Source organism: Trichosurus vulpecula, chromosome 2 (assembly GCF_011100635.1).
Source record: "Trichosurus vulpecula isolate mTriVul1 chromosome 2, mTriVul1.pri, whole genome shotgun sequence".
Lineage (NCBI taxonomy): Eukaryota > Metazoa > Chordata > Mammalia > Diprotodontia > Phalangeridae > Trichosurus > Trichosurus vulpecula.
Genome location: NC_050574.1, coordinates 36,301,886 through 36,327,034, shown reverse-complemented (window position 1 = coordinate 36,327,034; position 25,149 = coordinate 36,301,886). Strand labels below are relative to the sequence as shown.

The window sequence follows — 25,149 nt, the reverse complement described above, 5'->3', positions numbered from 1 at the left end:
TCATGTCCCTTTTCCTTCTAAAATGTCAGCTCCTTGAAGGTAAGGACTATCTCACTTTTGGTTTTGGTGCTTTGGCATTCTTAATACAGGGCGTCCCAAAAGTCTTAGGGCAGGCGTGGCTTAAAACTCCCCTAAGACTTTTGGGACACTTGTAAATGTTTTTCGCTTCAGTAAGATTGATGTATTAAAGTATCCTACTATTGGCAACAACCCTGCGGGGTAGAGGGGCAGCATTATTCCCATTTCACAGAAAGGATATCTGAAGCTAAGAATCTAAGAGAAGTTCCTTACCCGGGGTCTTACAGCGAATAAATAACTTAGGATCAGAACCTAATGTGTTTCACCTCTGGAATCCACAGCTTCTTCTTACTCGGCACAGGACTGAATGGATGACTTCGTCTTGAAGCCCAGGAGACGCAGCCTGGTGACTCTAGCGAGGCACTCCACTCCTCAGCGCCCTAGGGACAACTCCCTAAGACTAAAACTTGCATGAAAGGTGGCGATTTGCATTGAAAAGAGGGAGTTTGCTCACTTGGAAGTTCTCTATACTGATGAAATTAGACGTGTAGTCAGTCCGTCAACAAGCATTATTTTTTAAAATATATTTTGTATTTCGTTAAATATTTCCCGATTATATTAAAAATTTTAACATCAAAGTTTTAAAATTCTGAGTTCCAAATTCTCTCCCTCCCGCCCGCCCCTCCCCCAGTCCTTGAGAAGGCAAGCAATATGATATCAATTATACATTAAAGAAGCATTATTAAAGAAGCAGACACTGCTAAATTCTCAGTCCTGACACGCTTAAACAGCATCGAAAGCCCAGGAGGTAAAAGTGGGGAGGCTTCAAATTTTCTTGGTCCACAAACACCAAATTCATCTTGTAAAGGCTGGAGACGTGGACAGCCTGGTCCCCTCTCTCCATGAGCCTTTCCTAAGACAAGGATCCCCAGAGAGTGGGGGGCGGGGGGCAGAAAGAAGAGGCAGAATTTGTTGGGGACATCCCCAACAACAGTCTATGGGGGTGGGGTGGGAATCCTTGGGCGGGGCCTCATAATGCCCCGCCCCTCAGAACCCGAGACGCGAAGCTCCCCTGGGGAAGGCGGGGCTCAGGTGCGGCGGAGGAGAAGGAGGAGGAGGAGGGAGGGAGAGTACTGCAGGTGCCGGTGGAGGGGGAGGAGCGGGCAGGGTGCGCCTGAGCCTGCGCCTGCGCCAAGGTGAGTTGTACCACGTCTCCGCCTTTTTTCCCCAACCCAGGGAAGAGAGGGAAGGAGCAAGAGCCGTACTAGCGGCGTCCAGGTGCGGAAGTCGCCAAGGCTAGCGGCGTGCGCATGCGCAGTGCCTCCGCCCTCAGCAAGGTGCAAGCGGCCCCACCCTTTCTTCCTCACGGAGGGAGGGGGAAAGGAGCCAACAGCCGTATTCAGGTGCGGAGGGCTCCGAAGTTAGCGACGTACGCATGCGCGGGGCCTACGCCCTTTCCTCCGCCTCCCCTCACCTGCGTCCGGCGGCGACTTACGCGCTGGGGCTCAGAAGCTGGGGAGGCGCGCGCCGCGGGCGGACGGTTCCCGGGGGCTAAGAGAAGCTAGCTCGTCGGGTGCGGGTGTGCGAGCGAGCGCGCGCTTGCGCACACCGAAGCCACAGCCAGGCCCCCGCCTCCGACGCGGTCGGCGGCCTAGCCTTCGCCAACCGCCGCGGGCTACTCGAGCCCCCCGTCACCGAACCTCCCCCGCCCCCACCTGAGCGAGAGCCCCGGAGACCGTTCAATTCACGGCGGCGGCGGCTCGCGCGGAGCGGTCCGAGCCGGGCCCAGGATGGGGCAGCAACAACGGCGGCCGCACTTCCAGGTCCTGCTCCCCCTGCTGGGGGCCCTGCTCCTGGCCGGGCCGGCAGGGGGCTTCGACGACAACGCAGCCAGCACCAGCGGGGCCAAAGAACCGGCAGACCTGCAGGGTGAGGGAGGTGGGGGGAGGGGCGGGGGCAGGGCGGATTGTGAGCTGGTGGGGATCGGGGAGGCCGCAGCTGCCAGTCGTGGGGGCTGCGCCCTCCGGCTCGGGGACACGCTCTTGCCCGGAAGGAAGCTTGTGGGGAGGGAGAGGGTCTTATGGAGCTGAGGGGGAGTTTCAGGGGGAAAGCTGCGGCCCGAGAAGAGGACAAGCGGGGACCGGGGTGGGCGGGCAGGAAGGGACAAAGGCATCGAGGCTGGGCTAGTGTGCTGGGAGGGGGTAGCCTCTGGGAACGTGGGGCTAGGAGACCCTGGCCTCAGTTTCCCCGTTACAGGGGTGTAACAAAGACCAAATGAGGAAACGGAGGTAAACTGATTTGCAAATCTGAAAAATACCGCATCTGCGTTTCTCGAGATTATAAGGGGGCGTGATGGATTTGGCCCTGGGTTACTAGTTTGGGGTATGGGACACAAATGCTGGTCCGCGTCCTCTGAGTGAGGCAAGGCCTCAAGGAGGAAGGAAGTTTCCCAAGTAAATTGTACCGGAGGAGACTCAAGGAAATGACAGTTCCTTTTTTTAATTAATTAATTAATTTGGTTTTTAACATTCACTTTTTTAATATTTTGAGTTCCAGATTTTTTCCTCCTCCCTCTCCCCTCCCCAAGACAGCAAGCACTCTGATATAGGCTGTACATGTACAGTCATATTAAACATAGGAAATGAAAGCTCTGCCGCAGTGTGGAGTATTTGCAAAGACAGAGCTGGCATCGATGGGCTTTGGATGCAGCCTTGGAGACTGCTGGTCGGGCAAGAGAACTTTGGTTTTGGCTGAATTGTTGATGGGAACAACAGGGTTAGAAAGATTCGTGAATGGCAGAGGCGAGGACCAGAAATGGGCCACGGGGATCACCATCTGTCCAAGTGGAGAAATGCTTTCTCCCCTGAGACATTGAGATGGCAAGATGGATCCCTGGTGAACTGCTGTGGTCCATAGCCCAGGGTTTTGTTTAGCTTCTGAGTATTCTGTGGTATATGGTTTGGTTCTATGAGCCAAAACCCCAGTTTGTAAGTTATCAGATTTCCTTTGAGCCATATGAGATAGGGGCATTGCTCATTTGGAAACTTGGTCTACCTGCTTGGGCTGCCAGCTGAGTTCCAAAACCTGAACATGATCCCCCTCCAGCCAACTGAGATGAAAAGTTGTACAATAGCAGATCATGCGTGCATACCTGCTGACCTTTTTTAAAATGTATTTCACAGTTAGGCTGGTTGAACATATGCCCTCTCTTATCTTAGGTCAGGTTTATTTGGACAGGTCAGTGCAATATAACCGAAGGGAGTAAGAAGATAGGAGCCTTCTTCAGGATATGAGAACTAAATTTTTCTGGAGATTTGAAGGAAAATAGGTATGCTTTCTTCTTCTGAAACAGCTTGTAGGAGACAGTGGTGAGATGGCTAGAAGAATTAGGCACCTGAGTCACTTTGCTGAAAGGAGACCCTGAAAACTTAAAAATTCATAATGTGCTCACTTATGACCACAGAGAAATTGCACATTTTTGCAGGAATGCCTAATTAAATAAGCAAAAGGCGATCTGGCCAAGAAAAATTTGTCATTTTCCAAATTGCAGGCTAAGAAACTCTATAGCAGTCAGTTAGGAATAGTGAGTACCGGGTCCCTGCGTCTTGTGGTAGCCATCCCTATGTGCCAGTCACCTCATACACAAGCTTGGGTATTAACACCAAGTATTTGTTTAAAAAAAAAAAAAGATGTGGCTTTGCTATTCTTTGATTCTTTAATCGAATATGCCAAGAACTTAACAGTCACACCAGTTGGGCCTCCAAGCCAACCTTCAGTATCCTGCTGTTTATAGTGAATTGCCCAAAAGCCTTATTTTCTTTTTGGTAATTGAATCCAGTGGAAGGCATCAGTAAAGTAAAAGACACAAAGGATCCTCAGGTTAATGAGGTGCCAAGGGATCTGGAGTCCATTTCTAGTCTTGGCCCTGTCATTGACTTGACAAATCACTTCACTTGTGTGCCTCAGTTTCTTTATCTGTCAGCTAAAGAATTAGGACTAGACATTTTTTTAAGGGCCATTCTTGATTTTACAGTCTGATTTCTTTTAATTTTTTCTCCTGGACTTTGAGAGAGTGAACTTTTGAACGGGTTATATATAGTAAGGGTGATATAAGGAATAAAATCTTAGAATATTTGAAGGCTCCATGCAGGTCATGTACCCTCTAACTTGATATATAATAAAACTGAGGCCCAGAGGGAGAGTGATGCCATTGTGGGAGGTTTCCTTTTTCTGTATCACATGTCTGTATAGTTCCCTGGTTGGTTTTTCTTATACTCATATTCTACACTCAAAATTTTACACTGTTCTTTAAGTTTGTCTGATGGTCTTTGAAATCACCAGATAGGGTTTAGGTAATAATTGTGCTTCAGCTGGGTTTGGGGGAGTGTTTAGGAGAGAATAGTTTGGAAATTTAGCTTTGATGTATTAAGGCAGTGTGTTTGATGTTGAAGGAAGCTTAATTATTGTGTTTGAGGTCATAATGGAGCCCTTTCACAGAGGAAACTGGACTTTCAGGTTGCTACAACCACCATTTTGAAATCCTTTTAGACTCTCTCTTTGGGGCGGGGAGGTCTGCAGTGATGGGAAACACAGAGTTTAGAAGCACTGACAGAGTCCCCAGAACGAAGAGTTCCTTCACTTAGTTTTAGAGCTGCCAAAGTGTCTGGATGGATGTCTGGCTCTTTTCCACCAGAAACATTCCTTTCTGACTTGTCAGGACCTTTTTAGAGCAGCCCTTCAGCTTGTGATGGTGAAAGCAGAACCTTTCTTTTTCCTTCCTATTTTCCTGACCTGCCGCTTTTTACCTGTTCCTGAGATCTGTAGTAGTTAATGCTGAACAACTGGTAGTCGTAGAATGGGCTGGATTAAAAGTACTTATTTGTCCACGGCCCTGGTAAACGAGTAAGTTAACCTTTGTTTGACTTTGTCCCTGGCTGAAGGTGAAGGAGTGAGTGCTTGGCCAAATAAGGAATTGAATCACTTATGATTCATGAGAGTTGGAGATTGCCTGCTGTATCCAACTAAAATGACTTCATTAACTCCCTTGCTGTTCCCTGGAAGCCATCTCATCTTGGGGATATAAATGCTGACTCCCTGGCGACCCCCTTAGAGCCTCAGGAAATCTAGATTGTGAGTGGCACTACTTTTTTTTAAGTCCAAAATAAGGATTACATTTCACTCTGGGGGTTCTGCCTGTCACAACTTTGTTGAAGGCTTGCACTGCTATCTATTGAACTAAGGAAATTTCGAACTTACTAGAACAAACAATTCTTGCACTTGACATATTTAAAATTAATGCATAATGTATTTTTAATAATGGTGTATTTTTTTTTAAATAATACCAGAGTCAGTGGTGGGATCCAGAACAGCATCATGTAATGGGAAAAACCGAATTAGGAGTCAAGCAGTCTGGGATTTAGCACTCAGTGTTTTAAGTCATTGATGTGGGTTTTGCTACTACCTGTTACTGCTACTACCTTGGGAAGTTACTTTGGGGCTTCACTTTTCCTCATCTGTAAAATTAGGGGATTGGCCGAGATGACCAATGTCTAAGGTCCTTTCTAGTCCTCATGTATTTGAGAGTACTTTCCAGCTTGAACATTACAGGACTCTAGTGATTTTAAACATGATCCAGCAAATAGTGTTTGGCATTGTTCTAAAAGGAGTCTATTTAAAGTTTCTTTTTGTTTTTAAAGAACAAAGCCCAGTTTCTTGACAGGTAATTTAGTTTACTTTTGGGATGGTGGCTGTAGAAGGTGAAAGGCAGGTTTCCCAGTTCTATTTCAGGGATGGATATAGGGAGGTGAAGTTGCTTGCTCATAGTTGAGATGATAGAAAACATTTTTAAAAATAATCCGTGGAAGCAGGCAGAGATTTTTCTGACCTTGGTATAGTAGTTTACTGCTTCTGCTGAGGATTAATGATCTTTATAATTCAAGTTTGGTTTGTCATCACAAATGCTATTCTTATTCCCATAAAGATCTAAGAGTTATTTGGAAAGTCTCTGGCCTGCCTGCTTACCGTAATAATGATGACAACCAGACCTAAGAGAGGAAGTGTACTTGCCCAGTTGGTGGATTCTGAGTTAATCTTGAAACAGGATCGAAGAATAAAGCAAATAACAGCTTTGGAATTTCATGTGATTAATTGTATTGGAAATGAGGGCAGGCTTGTTATCCTAGACTGAGGTTTACGAGGACTTTCTTCTCCAGGGCTTTAAGGATCTTTTCTTCTTTAGTGGGGGGAAGGGTACTTAAAGTCTGAGTGAGCAAAGTATGGTTATCATTCTGTGCAGTTCCCATCAGCACTTTTGTGCAGTAGTAGACACTTAATGATCAGTTTGGTTTATTTGTTGTTAAAATAATTATTTTACTTGGCTGAATTGCAGGGGAGAATAAATTGTTTGGATAAAAGTCTGATCGGGCGGGGGGAGTGGGGTCTGTATCTTGCCCCATATATAGCTAGTCACTTAAGTCCTGTTGATTTTCCTTACTCTCTCTCCCACACCTGATCTTCCTACTTGAAAGATTTCCTCCTAATTGGTATCTTCCCTCTAATCCATGCTGTACTACATACCACTGCCACTCCTTTCAACCCCTGGCTTCTGCTGGAAGACCTTCTAGGTATCTCTTCACTGCTCGCTCCCCAGCATCTTAGAGGCTAAGGTTACCTTTCTTCTACTCTGTAAGAATCTTCTATGAACTTTTTTACATACCTCTTTCTAGGGTAGGGTCTGGTTTGCTTTTTTTCATTGTCTCTCTAGCACTTAGCTCAATGCCTAGCACATAGTGAGTGCTTAATAAATGCTTGTTGATAGAGATTGCCAAAAATTAAGGGCAGCTGTCCTGTTACACCAGAACCTCCTTTTCTCCTGCAGCCATTTAAAGTTCTGCCTTCCATTCCATTATCCAACTTAACTTTATTTCCCATTTCTCTCTATCCCCCAAAGTCTCTCATGGCCTCAAACTTGATCTCTTCAAGACCATATTTAGTTCACCAGATCTGGCTGTGCCTTTGCCTCCTACCTTCTCTTTTATCTTCTTGGATCTCCCATAGGTACCCAAACAATTTAGGACTTAATTATGTTGTCTCAGATTGTTTGTTGTTTCTGCTGTTTCTAGTTTTACTTCCCCCATTGGGCCATTAAGTTTCTTGAGGCAAAGAGTGACTTTTACTAGCTTCCTTATAGCCCCAGGTTGAGCACCTTCTTTGTATCAGTCAACAAATTCATTGTTGGCACTGGAGAATATAAAAGCAAAAATTAAATAATCCCTGCCCTAAAGGAGCTTAAATTTTATTGGGGAATTGTGGGGAAGACTACAAATGCACAAATAAATATGTACAAGACATATACCAAATAAATAGAAGGTAAAAAACTTTTTTGGGAGGGGGCGGGGAAGGAGACACTAGTACCTGAGGGAATATGGAAAGGCTTCATGTAGATACGGACATTGGAAAGAAACAAGAAATCCTGTGAGGCAGAGTTGAGAAGGGAGATTCCAGGCAGAGAGATTGGGGGAGGGTAGGAGTGTTGTGCAGGAGGAGCAGAGGGAAGACCAGTTGGGATGAGTTGTATCGAGCAGGAAGACGAATGTAATGTGTATCTTGAAGCTGGAAAGGTAGCTTGGGGCCAGCTGGTGAAGAGCTTGAAGGGCCAAATCGGAGCAGTGAAAAGCCACTGAGTGTGGTGGTGATGTAGTAAGACCTGCTAGGCTTCAGTTAGGAGGATGGATTGGAGAAGGGAGAGATTTGAAGGGGGGGGGGAGCAGGGGGCTATTTCAGTAGTCCCAGCGAGAGGTGACAAGGGCCCAGAATAGAGGATGTAGTCAAGTGAGTTAAAGAAAGGGACGGATTCCAGAGGAGTTCTAGAGGTAGAAGTGACAAACAGCTAGATATGTAGAATGAGGCAGAGACAAATTAAGGAGTACATCAAGGTTGTGAGCCTGGGTAGGGAAGTTTGGAAGGAGTCAGTAAGCATTTATTAAACACCTAGTATGTGCCAGGCACTCTGCCGAATGCTGGGAATACAAAGAAAGGCAAAAGAAGACTTTCACAATCTAATAGGGGAGACAATATGCAAATAAATATGTGTAAAAGAATTGTAGACAGAATAAATAGGAAATAATTCACAGAGGGAAGTCACTAGGCTTAAAAGGGATTAGGAAAGGCTTCCTGTGGAAGGTGGGATTTTAGTTGAGACTTGAAAGAAACCAGGAAACAGTGAAGATGAGCAGAGAGAGCATTCCAAGTGTGGGGACAGAGGAAAATGCCTGGATCCCAAATCTGGAGTGTCTCATTCATGGAACAGAAAGAAGGCTACCAAATGAGAAAGTGTAGGGAGCAAAGAGGACAGGGCCAGAGCCTTGGGCTCCGAGGACTTAGGGGAGATGGTTGATTGATCGATGTGATAAAATGGCAGAGTTTACTCCATCACGAATTGGTTGGGAATTTTCCTATCACTGTCACATCTTAGCCTCACATTCATTCAGTGGTCTTCAATCTGCCTCCTGCTGACTTCTCCAGCCTTGTCTTACAGGGTTGCACTTCTTTCATCTGTTGTCTCCTTTGCCCGGTATCCTGTCATTCACACTGTCCCCTAGTCACCCAGCTGGGTTTGTTTGTGCCTTTGGAGATCCTTCCCAAGCTTTAAATTGCCTCCTCCCCAGGCCACCTCCTGGACTGCCTCTTAGTATTTTGTACTCTGTTTTGCATTTACCCTGTTTGTTGTAGGTAGGTGTGTCCATCATTCCCTTGGGAAAGAGTTGGAGGCTCCTTTAGGGTAGGGGCCCAGTCTTGGTTAGCACAGCTGGGAGGTGCTAAATAAATGTGATTGGTAAAATTGTATTATCTGAAGAAAGTGCTTTAAGGAGTCCACAAACAGTTATTCAAAGCTCTATGCAATTCCCTAGCTTCCTTCAAGAATAAGCTCAAATCCCACTTTCTTTGGGAGGCCTTGGTTCACCATCTGCTGGAAGCTTCCCCTTTCAGACTACCGTCCTCTACTCTGTATCTATCATATGTGGGCCTGCGTGTTTACATATTGTGACCCTGTTAGAAAGTAAGCTCCTTGGAACCAGGGCCTTCTTTTGCTTTTCTTTTGGATTCCCAGCCCACAGGCCAGATCCTTGATCATAGTGAGAACTCAGTGAAGATTGATTGACTGCCTGGCTGCTAGAGCTTGGAGATAGAAATACAATGAAAAGCAGCTCTTTGCCCCATGGAGTTTACAGAGGGGTAGAGAGTGAGGTGTGGCAATTATACAGCTTCATATCTTAAGTGCCTTCCGTGCTTCAGGACACTATGCTGAGCATATTAGAGAGAAGTAAATATACTGTAAGTCAGGGGGATGGAGAGAACACCACTAATTAGGAGGATCCCATAGGAAATGACTCTTGAGCTGAGCTAGAAGGGAAGCCTAGGAAGGGCTGGCATTCCAGGCAAGGGGGCCTGGCTGTGCATAAGTATTGAGCATGGGATTTGATGTTGAATTCTGGTCACATTTCTCCCCAACCCCACCCCAAGGTCACCTAGAGCCATATTGTATAAGGCTTTAGCAGCAAGTGAGTAGAAGGGAATGTTGTTGAGGGAGATTTGGCCTCTGATTGGATAGTTGTGGGGAGGAGGCTGATAAGGAAGAGTGAAGAATGGGAAATGATTCCTTGGGTACCTGGAAGGATGGTGTACCCTCAACAGAAATAAATAAGTGGGAGAAGTTATAATTTACCAGAAGCAATAAGCATTTTCCCTAGTACCCTGAATTGTCATCTATGATGTGTGGGTAAGTGCAAAGCAATGTGTTGTCATGGTAATGATTGACCTTCCACTGTGGAATGAACTCTTCAAGTAAAATGAGTAGCAGCCTGGCTTGCACTATTTAAATGACCTCTGCCTAGTGGCTTGGAAAAATAAGATCACTTGATATAAAGCTGAAAGGGACCTTAGAGATCTACTCCAACCCCCACTTTTTAAAATTAATTTATTTTTATTTTTCAAGTCAGTTCCATAAGATTTTCAGTTTTAAATTTTCGCCCCCTCCCCAAGATGGCATGCAATCTGATATAAGTTCTACTTATACACTCCTATTAAACATTTTCACATCAGTCATGGTGTAAAGAAGAATTAGAACTAATAGGAGGAACCGCAAGAAAGAAGAAACAAAACAACAAAAGGAGGGCAAATAGACTGCTTCCATCTGCATTTAGACTCCAAAGCTCTTCCTCTGGATGTGAACAGCATTTTTCATCGTGAATCTTTTGGAGTTTTAGATCCCTGCATTTCTGAGAAGAGCTAAGTCTGTCAAAGTCAGTCATAGCACAATGTTGCTGTTACTGTGTACAATGTTCTCCTGGTTCTGCACATTTCATTCAGCATCAGTTCATATAAGTCTTTCCAGGTTTTTCTGAAGTCGGCCTGCTCATCATTTCTTATAGCACAATAGTATTCCATTACATTCATATACCACATCTTGTTCAGCCATTCCCCAATTGATGGGCATTCTCTCAATTTCCAGTTCTTGGCCACCACAAAAAGCTGCTATAAATATTTTTCTACATGTGGGTCCTTTCCCCTTTTTTATGATCTCTTTGGGATTGTGCAGACCTAGCAGTGGAATTGCTGGGTCAAAGGGTATGCACAGTTTTATAGCCCTTTGCAACCCCCACTTTTAACTGAGAATAATAAAGTATGTCAATTTAAGTTAATGTTTACAAAGTACTGTCTGCACAGCAACTCCAGAGAGAGAAACTTGGGCTCAGAAAGCTTAAATCTAAGAATTACGGTGAACAGAATGAACAGATTTCTTTACTTCGGGGTGTCTTTGCTCAGTACAAGCCACTGGAATTAAGGTGTGCTTGATTGAGTACTCATCTCCTAAAAAGCTTGAGGTGTGTGTGTCCTGGGAGTTGGCATTATTCCGTGGTTTTGTCAAGTCTGTCAACATTTGGGACAGCTGCTGTATATTGGGAGCAGGCTTGGGGACTTTTCTGGCTGACTCCACTTGGGAGTGTTTTAGCTGGGTTACCCAAACTGCACTATGTAAGGGGCTGATGGGAGCAGTTACCGAATTGTGACAAGATGGGCTTCCGGCATAGTAGAGAATCCCTTGCTTTTGTAAACAGACTCGAAGTCCAAATATCTTCCTGTTTGGAGCACCCAGGGCAGGAAAAAAAAGTGTTAAGGCATGGATATGCATGCTTTTTTTTCTAACTTGTTTAAAAAAAAAACTTATCCTGAAACTGAAGGTCCAGTTACAAGCTGGTTCTCAATGTAGATGGACCAGTGGATGTTTCTGCCGACCATCCCCTCCTCTCCTGGGGCTCGTGGGGAGTTGGGGGGGGTGGCGCGGTGGGATGAGGTGTATCCTGGTCCTGCAGATAAGGAAGCCTGGAGCAGGGACCCCTGGGGCACTGCTGCTGCTAATGTGAATTTATGTAAAGTGAGAACCATCTTGAATTTTTAAAAGGTGATGGAGGAGATGCCTCTTATATGTTTGAACCTAAAACTTTAGTACTCTTCTTTTAAGGTTATCTCCAGTCCTTCAATTGACATGTGCTATTTTTCTTTGCTTAAAGCTCTCCGGATTTCAGAACTTGTGCAACCTGTTTTGTGTGATACAATCAACAGTGCCCGGTCTGTTTCAGAATTACTTAATAGTTTATGCTTTAAATGCCTGCTGCCTGTTGTGTGTTTTGCATCTGTCTCCCCAGTGGAGCACATGGTTTTTAAATCCTGGTTCCTAAAAGCAAACATGCTTCTTTAATACTGTAAAAAGATGTCTTTGGCCAGCTCCGTGGCCGGTGACTGCAAACTGCCTCCTTTGTCAGTTTCAGTTTTTTCATCTGGATGAGGATCTTGGACCAGCTGGAGGAGGTGCCCAGGTGCCTCTAGCTGGGAACCCTGTCCTCTTAAGTATTTTTAGTCATACTTTTGTCTAGCAGAAGAAACTGGTGTGATCATTGATTGTTCCTGTTTCCCAGGGCTGTTAGAATGTAATTTGTTTGTTGTGTTGGGTGTGTGGGGCAGGATTCTGACCCCCATTAGTGGGTGTGGGTGGATTCAGGAATGTATCTGTGAAGGAGGCTTGCCTTATGCCAAGAAACCTTACTTACTTGAAATTTGACCTCAAATCTTTAGTCTTTCAAGGGAAAAGTTGCTTTTGTTCACAGAGAACCCCAGTTTATGATGGCTCTGACTTAAGTGTCTTCTGATCTGTCTACTGTCTTTCCTTCTCCCCTCATGGTCGCTCCATAGAATTAGGTTCTGGCCTCGGCCCTGGATCTTGAGTTGGAGGACCAAGGCTGCTCCTCACTATGCCACTCCAAGTCACTGACCCTTTGAGTTTCCTCAGCTGGAACATACTGAGAGTTCTCCCTGCAGACCTCTACAAAAAGCATGGAGGAGTCACATTTAAGGACATGTGGGGGCCAAGAACAGAGAGGATTGGAGGAGGAACACATAGGAAAAAAACACGGTGGGGGTGGGGGGGGAGGAGTAGGAGACAGGGAGCAGCAATCCTTGGGGCTGGACTGGGACACAGACCTTACTTAGGTGGGTGGAGCAGGGCAAAGATCCCTCTCTCACTCTCTCAAAGTCTCAAGCCAGGCGCCTGATCCTGCCATGGTGGTCCCTCTGATATCGTTTTGCTTTCACTCGGAGGATTTGTTTTTAGGTTTTTTTTTCCCCCATGTTATTTTTGGTGGGGGGATGGGCAATAGCACCAAGCTGAGGGGCAGGAGAGAGCACAGGACTGTATAGTAAAGATAGCATAAGTGGTTGTTTGGAATGTGAATTTCTTTCACTTTGCATAATGGGGATTTCCATAAAATGAGAACTGTCTATATGAGTAATACTTGCACTGTCTAAGGTTATTGTGAGGAAACTACTTTGTAAACCACACACCTGTGTGACTCGTGTCTCTGTGGCTGTTATGTGGTCTGGTTGTTAGAAGGTCAGTTGTTGAGGGGGAGTCACTCTGGGTAGAGTCAGTCTGACACCATTTTCTTCTTTCTGGAACAGCTAGTGGATGTTAGCACTTGAAGCTCGGTCCCCCAGTTTTATATCCAGTGCCCATTCCATCATGCTCCTCAGCATCCTCTCCATGTCAGCTGGTGTTATTAGCAGGGACTGTAGTAAGAGCCTGACCCTTGACTGGTCTGCACTTGCCTGTCTTCTGCAGCCCCCTTTAGCTCCCAAAACCTTCCTGAGGCATGATCTTGTTACTCCCCTGCTACTCCCCTCCTCAGACAGCTGTATCGACTCCCTCCTGCCTCCAGAATCCATTGCTTTTAAGACCCACTGTAGTGTGGCTCAGACTTCTCTTTCTGGCCTTACTTCACATTCAGCCCCTTCGCTCATTATGATGTAGTCACACTGGGTTACCAGCTGTCCCCTTGTCTCCTTCACAGTCCTGTTCCTTCAGGATCTGGGCTCAGCAGACAGGTGTGAGGCCTAGTCGTGTCCCTTATTCCCTGGTTGAGCCTTTCTAGGCCTCAGTTTCCTTATCTGTAAAATAAAAGAGTTGTCTGAGATGGGCTCCAAGAGCATCCTGTGAAAGGGATTCTTTCCTCATCTTGCCATTCCCCCCAGTCCTTCGGCTCTCTTCTTTGTTCTTGTTGCACGCTCCCCGTAGATCATGCTTCCTTACATAGATGGTCTACATGTCCTCCCCCTCAGAACAGTGAGGTCAGGAACTTAATCAGTGTTCATGGACTGACATACAAACAGCGGCTGCACTTGTGTAATGTTGGGTGCCTGTTTAAAACTTTAGGCTCTCAGCATTTAGAGGAAGGCCGACTTTCAGTAGCAACAGCAGAGCAAATTGAGCAAAGTGGATCAGCCAGTGAGTGTCCCGATGGGTTCTATCTGCTGTTTGTGACTTTGGGTATCTTCTGTAGGAGAAAAGGTGCTTCCGGTCACTAAGGAGAGTCAAGTTCATATTATTAGTAACTGCTTAGATTAGAATGAACATGTTGGGGAGGATCAATGAGACTGCTTTGATTTGGTTGTATATCGGACCTTAAACACTATACTGTGCTACCTTTCAAATTTTACATGAACTGTGAGGTTACCTCCTAGTAGCTGTGGGATGTTAACATGCCAAGTTAAGTAGGTTTATTTTTTGTGTTTTGTTTAAATACAGCTGTTGGGTATGAGAAGCATTCATCAGTATTTATGGAACCTCCTCCTCTGTACTTAGTAATATTGTGCTTTGGGGGAGATAGAGGAGACCACCTCCAAGTAGAATCTCCATCTTGGAGTTTGTATTTATAGCCTAGTCCATCAGACAAGAAGAATGCCCTGTAATAATTAAGAGAACAGTAAATGATAAGACATAACCATGTGCTCAGTAGTGTGAAACCAACTAGAAAAAGGAGAAATGGTGTGAGCCTGAGTAGAGGGAAAGGCTCTCGTAAAGAAGGGTTGACTTGAGTGGGGCCTGAAAGGGTGAAGAGCTTGTGAATGTATGGAAGGAAGTGGAGAGGACATTCAGGCAGTGGCCACAGCCAGTGGCTGATAAGTTGACCCAGGTTACGTTGGAAACTAGTAGGAAATAAAGCTGGCCCAGGGTAAGGTCCAATTCTGCTCCTCCTCAGGTGGGGCAGAGCCTGCCCCAGCAAGGACCTTGACAACCCAGGCATCCCAGACAAAGCTGACATTTGGGCGACATAAAATGATTGCTCACTGCTCAGGTAGTGAGTGAGGGGTGGAGTGTAGGATGGGTTGGGGGGACAGTGCCAGGCCAGCTTGGGGGAGCTGGTTCAGCGAGCAGGCTAAAGGTCAGCTCTAGGCTGGAGACCTTGGAGATGGAAGAGATTCCTCCTTAGGAGGTTCTATTTAGCTTGTCTTTCTTGTGTGCCTGAAAGTCCTTGGGTTGGTTTGTTTGCCTTGAGTGTTAGTAACAAAATGAATATTTTCCTAAGTTGTACCCAGGCAGAGACCATTAACATTAGAATGTCACATTCTTGTTCTTAAAACAACCATAATAGCTCACTTGGATACTCTGCTTGACATTTATAAAGTTGTTTCCTCTCTACAACCCTGTTAATGAGACCAAAGAACCAGCTCTATGAAGAAACTGATTGAAGACATTGCGGATGTTTAACCTTGAAAAAACAGTCCTTTGGGGAGGGAGACATAATAGCTGTCTTTCAAGTGACCTGTACATTTGTCTTGTGGAAGACGGATCTGAGCTCTCTACTTTGGCAGGGAGGATGAGCAGAGCGGGGAAGTTGATGAAAAGTTGGCTTTGGCTTGATGTGAAGGAATACCTCCCTCCGGTCATAGCTGCTCCAAAACAACAGGCTGCCTGTGGAAGGACTGAACTGTGTCTGGAGGCCCTTCTGGTACCAGGATTTGGTGAGGCCAACATTGTCCCCACTCTTTCAGTGAGCGGCTGTGACTTGCCTACAGTCTAGGACTAGAGCCTGCAGCTTCTGACTTCATCTGCTGCTTTTTTCCATAATACTGTGCTTACCTTTCAAATTTTACGTGAACTGTGAGGTTACATCCTAGTAGCTATGGGATGTGGGGCTTTGTAATGGGATGTTAACATGCCAAGTTAAGTAGGTTTAATATTTGTGTATTTCAGACTTGTGTCATCTCCCAAAGGTGGTAGGTAGGTGCCGAGCCTCTATGCTGAGGTGGTGGTATAACGTTACACCTCAGACTTGCCATTCATTTATCTATGGAGGTTGTGATGGAAATTACAACAACTTCCTGACTCGAAAAGACTGTCTCAAAGCATGTGATGGAGTCACAGGTAAGATAGTAGTAGGCTTTAGGACCTAAAAATCTCTGTTTCCCTGGTATATTTGCTGGTCCCTCACCTACAAGAAGTGTTTTAAAACTGAGGAATCTGAAGCACCCTCATCCAACCACTTAGGCAGTTTGTGCATGCACAGCACTGTTGTGTCAACAGATTTGAATATCAGTACACAACCTTCCTACCCGGCTCACCTTGGGAAAACCACTTCTCTCTGGGTCTCAGTTTCCTCCTCTGTATGATGGGATTGGAATCGATGGCCTCTGGGATCCCTGCCAGCCCGGGTCTATGCTCCATCCAAGTACCAAGCCCTGTGAAAAAAACAACCAACCACCTGGGGGGTGGGGGTTAAGCCAGGCCTTGGAGAATGGCCCCAAGGGCAAGCTGGGGGTGGGAGGCACTCCAGCAGTCTGAGGTACAGCATGAAAAAGCACAAAGGTGCAGGTTGAATTTTCTCAATTTGGGGACCCTCTGTAAGCAGTAACACCCACACACAGCAGTCACATACCTGCTGCCAGGCATTGCCCTAATAAGCACTGAGTATCATACAAATGGGGGGGAAAACGTGTGAATGACCCGGTATATAACAAGAGGTCTGTCCTGAGAAGATGGGAGGAGATTCAGCCAGGGAAGGCATAGGTGCTTGGGTGTCCTGGAAAGGGATCCTGGAGCAGGTGGGGTTGGAGCTGAGAGGTGGAGGTGAGGAAGCAACCAGGGCAAAGTCCGGGGTGGAGAGCTGTGCTCAGAGAACTGCCAGGAGGCTCCTGTTGCCGGGCCCTAGCGTGGGTGGGGCAAAATAAGAGTGAGGTGAGGATGACCAGAAGGAGCTGGGTTGTAGAAAGGGCTTTAGATCCCAAACTGAGGAATTGTATTGGGTCCTGCAGGGAATGTGGGGGCTGGGGGGGGGGGGTGCCATCAAACCTACACTTTGGGAACAGTCCTTTGGCAGCTGAGGGGAGCTCAGCAGGAGAAGAAACTAGGCAGGAAGAGCAGGTTAGAAAGGTGGTGTGATAATCTAGGCAAAAGTGGCAAGATCCTGGAACAGGATTTGTGGTTGGAGATTGGAGATTGGAGATAAGGGTCAAGAGATAGTAGGGAGGCAGATTTGGCAAAGGGGGCTGTGCAGGGTGAGTAAGAAGGGAGGCTCTGGTGACCCACCAGACTCACCAGGCCCTGAGCCTGGAATCAGAAACACCCAGGTTCAGATCTGGCCTTGGACACTCAGTATCTTGTCACTTCACCTCCTTTTGGCTCAGTTTCCTCATTTGTAAGATGGGGTTAATAACAGCACCTGTGTCCCAGGGGCATTGTGAGAAGCCAGTGAGGTTGTATTTGTAAAGCACCTAGAGTGCCTGGCACCTAATGTTACCTAAGAAATGCTTATTCCCTTCTTCCCTTCCCTGGACAGTCATTGGGAAGGTCAGAAGAGGGGAGAGAGAGGTTTGGGGCAGGGGGCGGGAATAGTTCTGTTCTGGACATGTCAAGTGAGTTTAAGATTCTTACAGGACAGATATGCCGGTTAAGGTATCCCAGTGCATCAGCATAGCACTCAGGAGAGAGGCCAGGGCTGGGTGTGTGGGCTCAGGAATCATCAGCATAAAGCTAATCATTGAACCCCGAGGAAGCTGATGAGGTCACCAACTACCGCAGTGTTGGGAAGAAGTAGCAAATGACAGAGCAGCCGTAACCTCTGAGCATTGTTCTGTCATTCCTCCAAGGTAGGTGAAAAGAGAAGGGGCCCCCTGCCCCCCAAAGGAGGGATGTGGAGTTCTGGGCTTTGGGCTCTTCTGAGGCTGATGGGCTGCTCAGGTTTGCATTCTTGCTACCTGTGAGCCCGAATGCAGAGTGTGCCGGGGAGCTTTAGTCTCCTTCCTCACCTGCTGTCTGTACTGAACTGTCCTAAGATTCTCCAGCATAGAATAGGAAGGGAATTTTAACAGTCTTGGGTAGCCATCTTTCTAAAAGATCATGTATTCCTCTGTCTTAAGAAGCCCCTGCCCAAGAATTTCACCTTTGGGTAGCTTGGTTGTCATTCTGTACATTGTGGTCATCCTGTGTGGGGCCCGCAGTTTGTTCTTGGTCCTCCCAGCCTTCTCTGCCACTGGCTGCTGTAAGTGGTCTGGCCTGCAGTTGCTGTGGGTTGAGGTTTAGATCCTACAATTGGGACTGGTTTTCAGCTGGGGGAATTGGCCAGATTGGGCATAAGACAGGCAAGATATGTTCATTTCAAGGCAGAGTAGATAGAATAAACTTGCAGGTGCGAAGACTCAGATTCCCATTCTGACACTAGCTGTACGACCTTGGGCACGTCACTAGCCCTCTCCATGCCTTGATCTCCTTGTCTATAAAATGAGGCTAGTTCTAACACCTCGAGTGTCTGCCTCACAGGATGATTGTAAGACTTCAAAGGTTAAAGCCCTCTGGAAATGCCGGTTATTTCTGATCATCCTGGCCCTTTGCTCTTCCTTTTTCTTTACCTGTCTAATGTTGTACCCCTTTAGCGTGACTCGTCCCTACTCACACCCACCAGGTGCTACTGGACAGTAAGTTCAGAGCAGGCTGTGTTTCCTGTTCATCAGCTCTGCGTTTTCTGTGGGCCCTTGATACCCTGTATGATGAAGCTAACCATATTGTCCATTTCTCTAGTTAAAATATTTGCCTTCAGCTATACACCAGCTGGTTGTTGCGTGCCCTCACCAGAGCAGGTTGCTTTCTCCATTACCTAAGTCTTCTGCTGCTTTACCTCTGTCTGTGGTGGAGTCTAGGCCACCGATGTGAATCTAAGGCACTCAGTTGACCTGCAGGGGTAGGATTTGTCCGGGGTGGCGGGGAGATGACAAGAGTTATGACAGATTAACTTTATTTTGGCTAAATTGCTCTGACTCAGTTTCTTATGGCAGCAAGTTTTTGTTCCCTATAGAGAACTTTGCTAAAGAAGCACCAGCCAAGAGGAATGGAGCACTTGAACCTAGCCCAAGTGGTAGGTTTAGGGAGGAGCTGGGCTGGAAAGAGGACTGACCATCCATCCAGAGTATTGTCAAAGACCATTTCAAGTCTGGGGTTTGTGAGAGACCTCCTGAGCCTCTTCAGAAAGGACAGAGTGGGGAGATGGGCTTGGCCTTCAGGGGACAAATCGACTTCCAGCTCAGATTTCTTTATTTGTGGAAAGTAAAATCACAGCTGTGACAAGGTCCTTGTCCTCTCCCTTGTGGCCCTGAGTCTGAAACTCAATACAAAATGGCATTTAAGTCCAGCAGAGAAGAGCCAGGGAAGGGAGCTAATTTTGAACAAGGATGGATCAAGGAAAGCTGCTTGGAGGAGGCAGCCCTGAAGGGGTGGGTAGGATTTCACTGCTCAGTCCTAGAAAACATGACTTCTGTGGTGGTTGCTTAGAAACTGTAAAGGATAATTGTGTTCAGTTGCCCTAGGATGTGAATGGTTACCCCACCTTTGTTGTTGGTTATCTCTGTCCCTGCCTGCCACCCCCCCACCCACCCCCCCCATCCTCAGGCCCACTGCAGTCCTTGATCTCAAGCTTTGTTTGTGCTAGGTTACTTTGTAGCCCTGACAGCAGCTATCTCATACCTGTTATATGCTTAAGGATACAGCCACCGGAATCTGGGGTGAGTGGTGCTGATCCATAGCCTGGGGGCAGGGGTTGTCATATAATGGGATGGATTTGATTAGCCTGGAGTCTCACACTACAGAGCCCTCTTAAGGACAGCTCTCCCCTGGTCTACTGTTAGGCCTGGGTGGATTGATGAAGCTGTATCCTGTGGATGGATAATGGGCTGTCAACCATCTCTGGTCCTCTCATTCTGTGCTTGAGACTTCATGTGAGGGATAGTACGGACATACATACCCCTGTTCACATTGTCCTGCCCCAACAATAATGCAGTCGTGTCCTTAGTTGATTTTAGCCACCACCCCCCCCTCCCCACCCCCTCAAAAAAAATCCTGTTGGGACGTCGTTTGGGTTGTCTCCTGAGACAGAACAGATCCCATGATTGGTGATAACCCAGGCTAGCCCTTGGGCTCCAGCCTTGCTCCGGCCTGAGCTTTTCCTCTCACAGAGCAGTGGTGTCAAATTGAAAGAGAAACGGGGTACCCACAAGGCTATATGCTCTGCAGTCCTCACATTGACTTAAAGTGAAGTGTTAGCTATGTTTTATATATTTTGTTAGGTATTTCCCAGTTACTTTTTAATCTGGTTCAGGACGCACCCAGGAGTTTTGTGCGCTATGTGTTTGATATTTCTGCCATAGATAAACATGCTTCTGTGGTGCTAACTGCCCCCTTGTCCTTTTGCCTAATCGCATGAATTTCTGGAACTAATTAATAATAGTAACAATTACTCACATTTACACAGTGCTTTAAGCTTACAGAGCCCTTTCCTGCACTGCCTTTGGGGTCATAGTGCAAAAGTTATTAGCTCCATTTTGCAGGTGAAGAAATTAAGCCTGAGAGGCTGAGGGAAGTGCCAAACATCAGGTTTTGAACCAAGTACCTTTCAGTGTTGAAGGGGGTATGCCTGTATTGGGGGTGACTTCATTATCATTACCGGTTGATGAGAAATTTTCTGCAGTGATCGTCTGGTTTTTGTACCTGTTTCTACAGAGTTACTGTTGAATAACCAAGCCTTTCTCTGTGTCAGGATTTTGCAAAGATAGGCTCCTGTTACTGATTCCTTAAATTGGGGTCTCCAGTATAATGTTGTCACTGAGTTTTTCCTGCTGTATACCTACATATGAATTTAAGTTAATCAGTGTTCCAAGTATTTTGCATTTTTTTGAAATGTTAAATCTGGAATGAATTTCTTGAGGGTGGAGATTTAGATGGGACAGCTCCCTGCCATATTGAACATGTACTTCCCTGTGATACCTGTTAGGCCTTCGGATGGATCAGCTCATAAAGTGTGAGGTATCCTTGGTTCCATTGATAAAGCATTCCGCCACGTTGTATTTTGGGGAGGAGATTTGCAAGTTGTGACAATAGACTTCTGGCTGGGGTGGGAGGGGCTAGTCTTCCCAGCTCTGGCTTCAGAGAAGACTGTGAGGTCATCCTACACTGGTGTGAAAGTCCTGGAAAGGCCTGGCTAGGAGTCACTGTTGGGGACCTGCTTAACTTCGAAATCCCACTTTTTCTTAAGCATAAACGTTTTTTGTTGCAGCTCCCCCAAAACAAGACTCTGAAGTATTTCCTGATAATGATTTCAACTATGAAGGTAACTTTCAAGATTAAACATGTAGCTAATTTTTGTATAGACAGTTCTTACTTGACATAAATTTGACATGAATTGGGGGGAGGTTGTTGTACTTGCATTGAGAGCTTTGAAGGGGAGGGGGCAGGCCCACATGGGAGGTCTGCCAGTGGTCCCCTTACCTTAAGGGAAAACTGGCTGTGTTTGAATGGGGATTGAGACATAACAGGATTTCCACTGATTTAATGTGTACATTAGAAAAATGGGCATTGAATGCCTTCATTGTAGTTCACTGTGAGAGCCCCTTTGTCAAGGAACAGAGCCTTCTAATGAAGATCTCTTTATGTGGGTGAAGAAGGGAGTGGAGTCCGAGATATCAATACTGACCACACACACTATTTGTAATGGTTTTCTTCATATCTTGTGGCTATAAAAATGGAATTTGAGAGGCACCCTGGCAGGCTCTGACTTTGCAAGGAGAGATTCTTGTATTTCTTTGGAATTCAGGCCATCACTTGCAAAACTGAGACTGATGGATAATTTGTCTCTTCCCAGAATCCTGCGCGGCCAAAGCGGTCACTGGCCCTTGCCGGGCAGCCTTCCCACGGTGGTACTTTGACCCTGAGAAGAACACCTGTGCTCATTTCATCTATGGAGGGTGTCGAGGCAATAAAAATAGCTACCTGACCCAGGAAGACTGCATGACGAAATGTTTCGGTGAGTCTGGAGTCCTCTGGCCAAGGGGTGGTTGTTGTGTATGTGAGGATTAGGCTGAAATACCACCTCCTTTCTGCTGGGTGGTGGAGAGTAGAAGGGTTGGATTGGCCCTGGGGACAAGAGGGGACCCCAACAGTTGGGGTGGACACCATTCAGGTAGCAGGTCCCTGAAGCCTTCAGGAGATACTAGGAAAATTCAGTGGAGAGGGAGTCTCCTCCCTTTGCTGTTCCAGACTGTTGAGCCTTTTAGGCAGTAGATGCTTGAGAAAAAGGATAGCGCCCAGTTTTTTCTTGCTGTGTGATTTCCCAGCCTATCTTTGTTCTTCTTTCAGGCAAGCATATCCATAAATCATCTCATCCTGTCATGCCACATTCCACCAAAGGTAAAGAGTCCTTCTGATTATATATGATAAAGCTGGCTCCCTCCTCACCAGAGACCTGCTTCTGCACGCTTGGTCATTCTTGGGTCATGTTGCCACAGTCTCCTTCCTTGCTAACAGAACAGACCCAGAGAGGGCTCCTTTTTAGTCTTGTTCCCGCAGGAAAGGGGCAGGTCAGTCTGGAGCTCAGTTGAGTGATGTTAGCAACCACCCCCAAGACGACAGGCCTGACATGGGATGAATGTACTAAAAAAAGCTACTAGGGGCTAAGGGGCCAGGGCAGAGGTGGGGCTAGGGGTGGTAAGGTGTGAAGGCCCATTACCACTAATAGTAAGAAGCTGCTTGCTGCCTGTGCTCAATGGGAAAACTTCTTGGGCCACCCCCAGAGTTTGGAGATAGGTTTGCTTCCTTTGGGCCCTACATATCTGGGGGGGGGGGGGGGACAGAGGGCTATCTGTCTGTAGTCAGGGATTGGTGACTGGCCTTGTTTTTCCCTTGGAAGCTTTTTGTCTGACAAGTCAGTAGGTCTCTGGTCTCTTGGGCCTGGCTCCTTCTCAACATGAGATGTTTGCCCAGGCTGGCCAACAGACGCAGGCAGCTCCTGATCTGTTTTGAAAGGGCAGAGTTAGAGGGGTTTGTTTGAGGGGTCTCAGGTGAGCCCATGCTGGGAAGCGGTATTGCCCTTATACTCCCCAAGGGCAGACGAGCTGGTCCAGGTGGGCAGGTCGCCCTGGCCAGGCCACATTGCACAGGAGCAGTGCCACCTGGCATTCTCTCCCTGGCCAGCATGCCAGCAGCTGCGCACCCAATTCAGCACAGGAGGGCCCAGCACCTCCCAGCACTGCTCTGGGTCTTTCTGCCTCAACTCTGCCAGCCTGGGGGTTCCCAAGGCCCCGGATAACTGGGTGTACCCCTGTATCCCCAGCTCTTGGGAGCCACAGACTAGGTGCCTTTGGAGTAGAGGGATGTGGCCCCTGGAAGCTTGCACTACAGACGTGGGGCTCCCTTGGGGGAGGCGTCCCAGAGAGTTTCTGAGAATACTGAACAGTTGGAAGGCATTCCTCTTTGGAAGTACCTCCTCTTTTCCCAGGATCCTGCCGGGAAAGTAAAAACCCTTAGAAAAGGATTTTCCTGCAGTGTCAGAGTAACAGAAGAATAAAGACCAGGTGGGGGAGGGGGATACTGCTCCTAAGCCTATCTCTCACGCCTGCTGGGCTCGGCTTCATTCTTTGGGGCTACAAACACTGTGCCTGCAAGGCTTCTATGGCAGGAGGCTCTGTGTTTTGGGGGAGCAACAGCCCTAGCGGCCTTGTGCACAGGCAGCCACCCTCCCTCTGGATCCCTGTGCCTCAAGCCTTTGTTGTCTCCAGCTATGGCCTTGGCGGTGCTGCTGGCAGTGATGGCGGCCGTCCTTCTGGGAGCGATGGTGGTCATCTTTATCAAGATAGTCCGGAAGCACCGGGCGAGTGCCTTCAACACCGTGTGGAGCCCCATAGATGACAAGGAGTACCTGGTGAAGAGTGCCTACACCCTTTGAGGAAGCTGAGGGTCCCCCACCCTGTGGGCAGCGATGGCAGCAGTGGCATCCCCCTCCTGCTGGCTAGTGGTCCCTTCCCATGCAAGCTGCCACAAGGGCACAAAAGCCCTCAATGAAGTGTAAATATGAGAAATTGTTGGGTGAGGGGAAGAAGGGAGAGCAAATTGTAGACAGGCCGTGTTTTTGGTGTTTTCATTTTCTCCTTCTTAGTTTTTTAAGTGTGATTGATTTGTGTATGACTTTTGTAATTCCAAGAGGCTAGTGAGCACGGGTCCTAGTCTGGTTGGGGCGGGGTGGGGGGGGAGTGGGGTTAAGGGGCACTTGGGAAAAGGGCATTTTGGTTTAGAAATATTTTTAAAGAAACCAAAACAGATTTTTATTTCAGGATTCTGAAAGGGAGGGGTAGAGGAAGAAACGTGAAAGATTAATAAAAGTGCCTTCTCTTTGAAAATCCATTTGGGCTGATGCTGTCTTTCTTGAACACACCTCATGAACAAACCCTTCTGTATTTCTGCCTTCTGCCTGCTGCCACTCCACAGAACAGTGCAGGGATGGTAGTTCACACGTCTTTAGTGTCAGAGGTTTACAGAATGCTTTCTTCATACCCTCCTGGGGCTCAGGCAGCATGCAAACATTCCCCTTTTTATAGAAGAGTCCCCGACCTCCCACCTAGCTGTAATGCCAGTCACGGCAGCACGCTCGAGGACTGCTGCTGTGAATGATTTCCAGGGTCTAATCACATAGTATGATGAACTCTCTATTCAGCAATAAACTAAAGCATTGTTCAGTAAAGTAAAGCTTAACAGTCATGACATCGTGTGTGTGTGTGTGTGTGTGTGTGTGTATGTGTGTGTGTGTATGAAGCACTCAGTATATCACATGGTGCGTAGCATTCCCCAAAATACTTGTTTACACAGTCAGGATGCATCCTTAAGGGGTAGCAGAAATCACCACACTATCCACCCCTGCATTACAGTAAGAACACACTACACAGCATACATCATTGCATCCCCAAAATCGGGGGGTCCCAGGCCAGGGTCTTCCCTAGAACAACACATCCTTAAGGGGTAGCAGAAAATACATCATCCACCCCTAGGTCACAATAAGAACAATCTTCTTAGTCCCAGGCATCCAAGTAAAGTTCTCTTTCATCTGGACTCATGGTTGACTTCCAAGTCCCACAGCTCTTCCTCTGTGGGCCAACTGCTCCCACCTCTTGCCTGGATTCACACATAGGCAGCTCTGTGCTCCTGCTCTAGGTCTCAGCTCATGAGGACTGCTCCACTCTAAGCTCTTCCTGCTTCTGCCAGACAGCAGGCTCCAGGGGTTCCTGCCCACAACTTCTGCCTGTGGGAAAACAAAGCTTAACAGGGCAACAACACACACTACTAGCACCACCATCTCAATCTCCAAAGTCCTGAGGCTCTGTGATCACAGCTCAGTTCACTTTAACTGCTCTCAAAAGGGGCTTGAGCTAAGCCACCTTTCCATGTTTCCTAGGTTTCTGCCCTACAGCTCTATTTGTTTTTACAGCCTG

At 47.0% G+C, this 25,149-nt stretch overlaps 1 protein-coding gene across 1 annotated transcript; it reads left to right on the top strand.

Annotated features, from left to right (window-relative positions):
- Positions 1 to 1,332: 1,332 nt before the first annotated feature.
- Positions 1,333 to 24,067, top strand: SPINT2 (serine peptidase inhibitor, Kunitz type 2). The gene is made up of 5 exons (XM_036742636.1): positions 1,333 to 1,947; positions 20,949 to 21,002; positions 21,534 to 21,695; positions 22,028 to 22,078; positions 23,446 to 24,067. Exons 1-5 carry the CDS (start codon positions 1,809 to 1,811, stop codon positions 23,610 to 23,612), a joined length of 573 nt encoding a protein of 190 aa, XP_036598531.1. The 5' UTR covers positions 1,333 to 1,808; the 3' UTR covers positions 23,613 to 24,067.
- The last annotated feature ends 1,082 nt before the right edge of the window (positions 24,068 to 25,149 follow it).

Excerpts from the sequence above, each read along its gene's own strand:
- SPINT2 (XM_036742636.1), top strand. The coding sequence starts at position 1,809 with ATGGGGCAGCAACAACGGCGGCCGCACTTCCAGGTCCTGCTCCCCCTG. Across the intron at positions 21,003-21,533 it reads TAATGATTTCAACTATGAAG|AATCCTGCGCGGCCAAAGCG; the intron begins GTAACTTTCAAG and ends GTCTCTTCCCAG. Across the intron at positions 22,079-23,445 it reads CATGCCACATTCCACCAAAG|CTATGGCCTTGGCGGTGCTG; the intron begins GTAAAGAGTCCT and ends TGTTGTCTCCAG.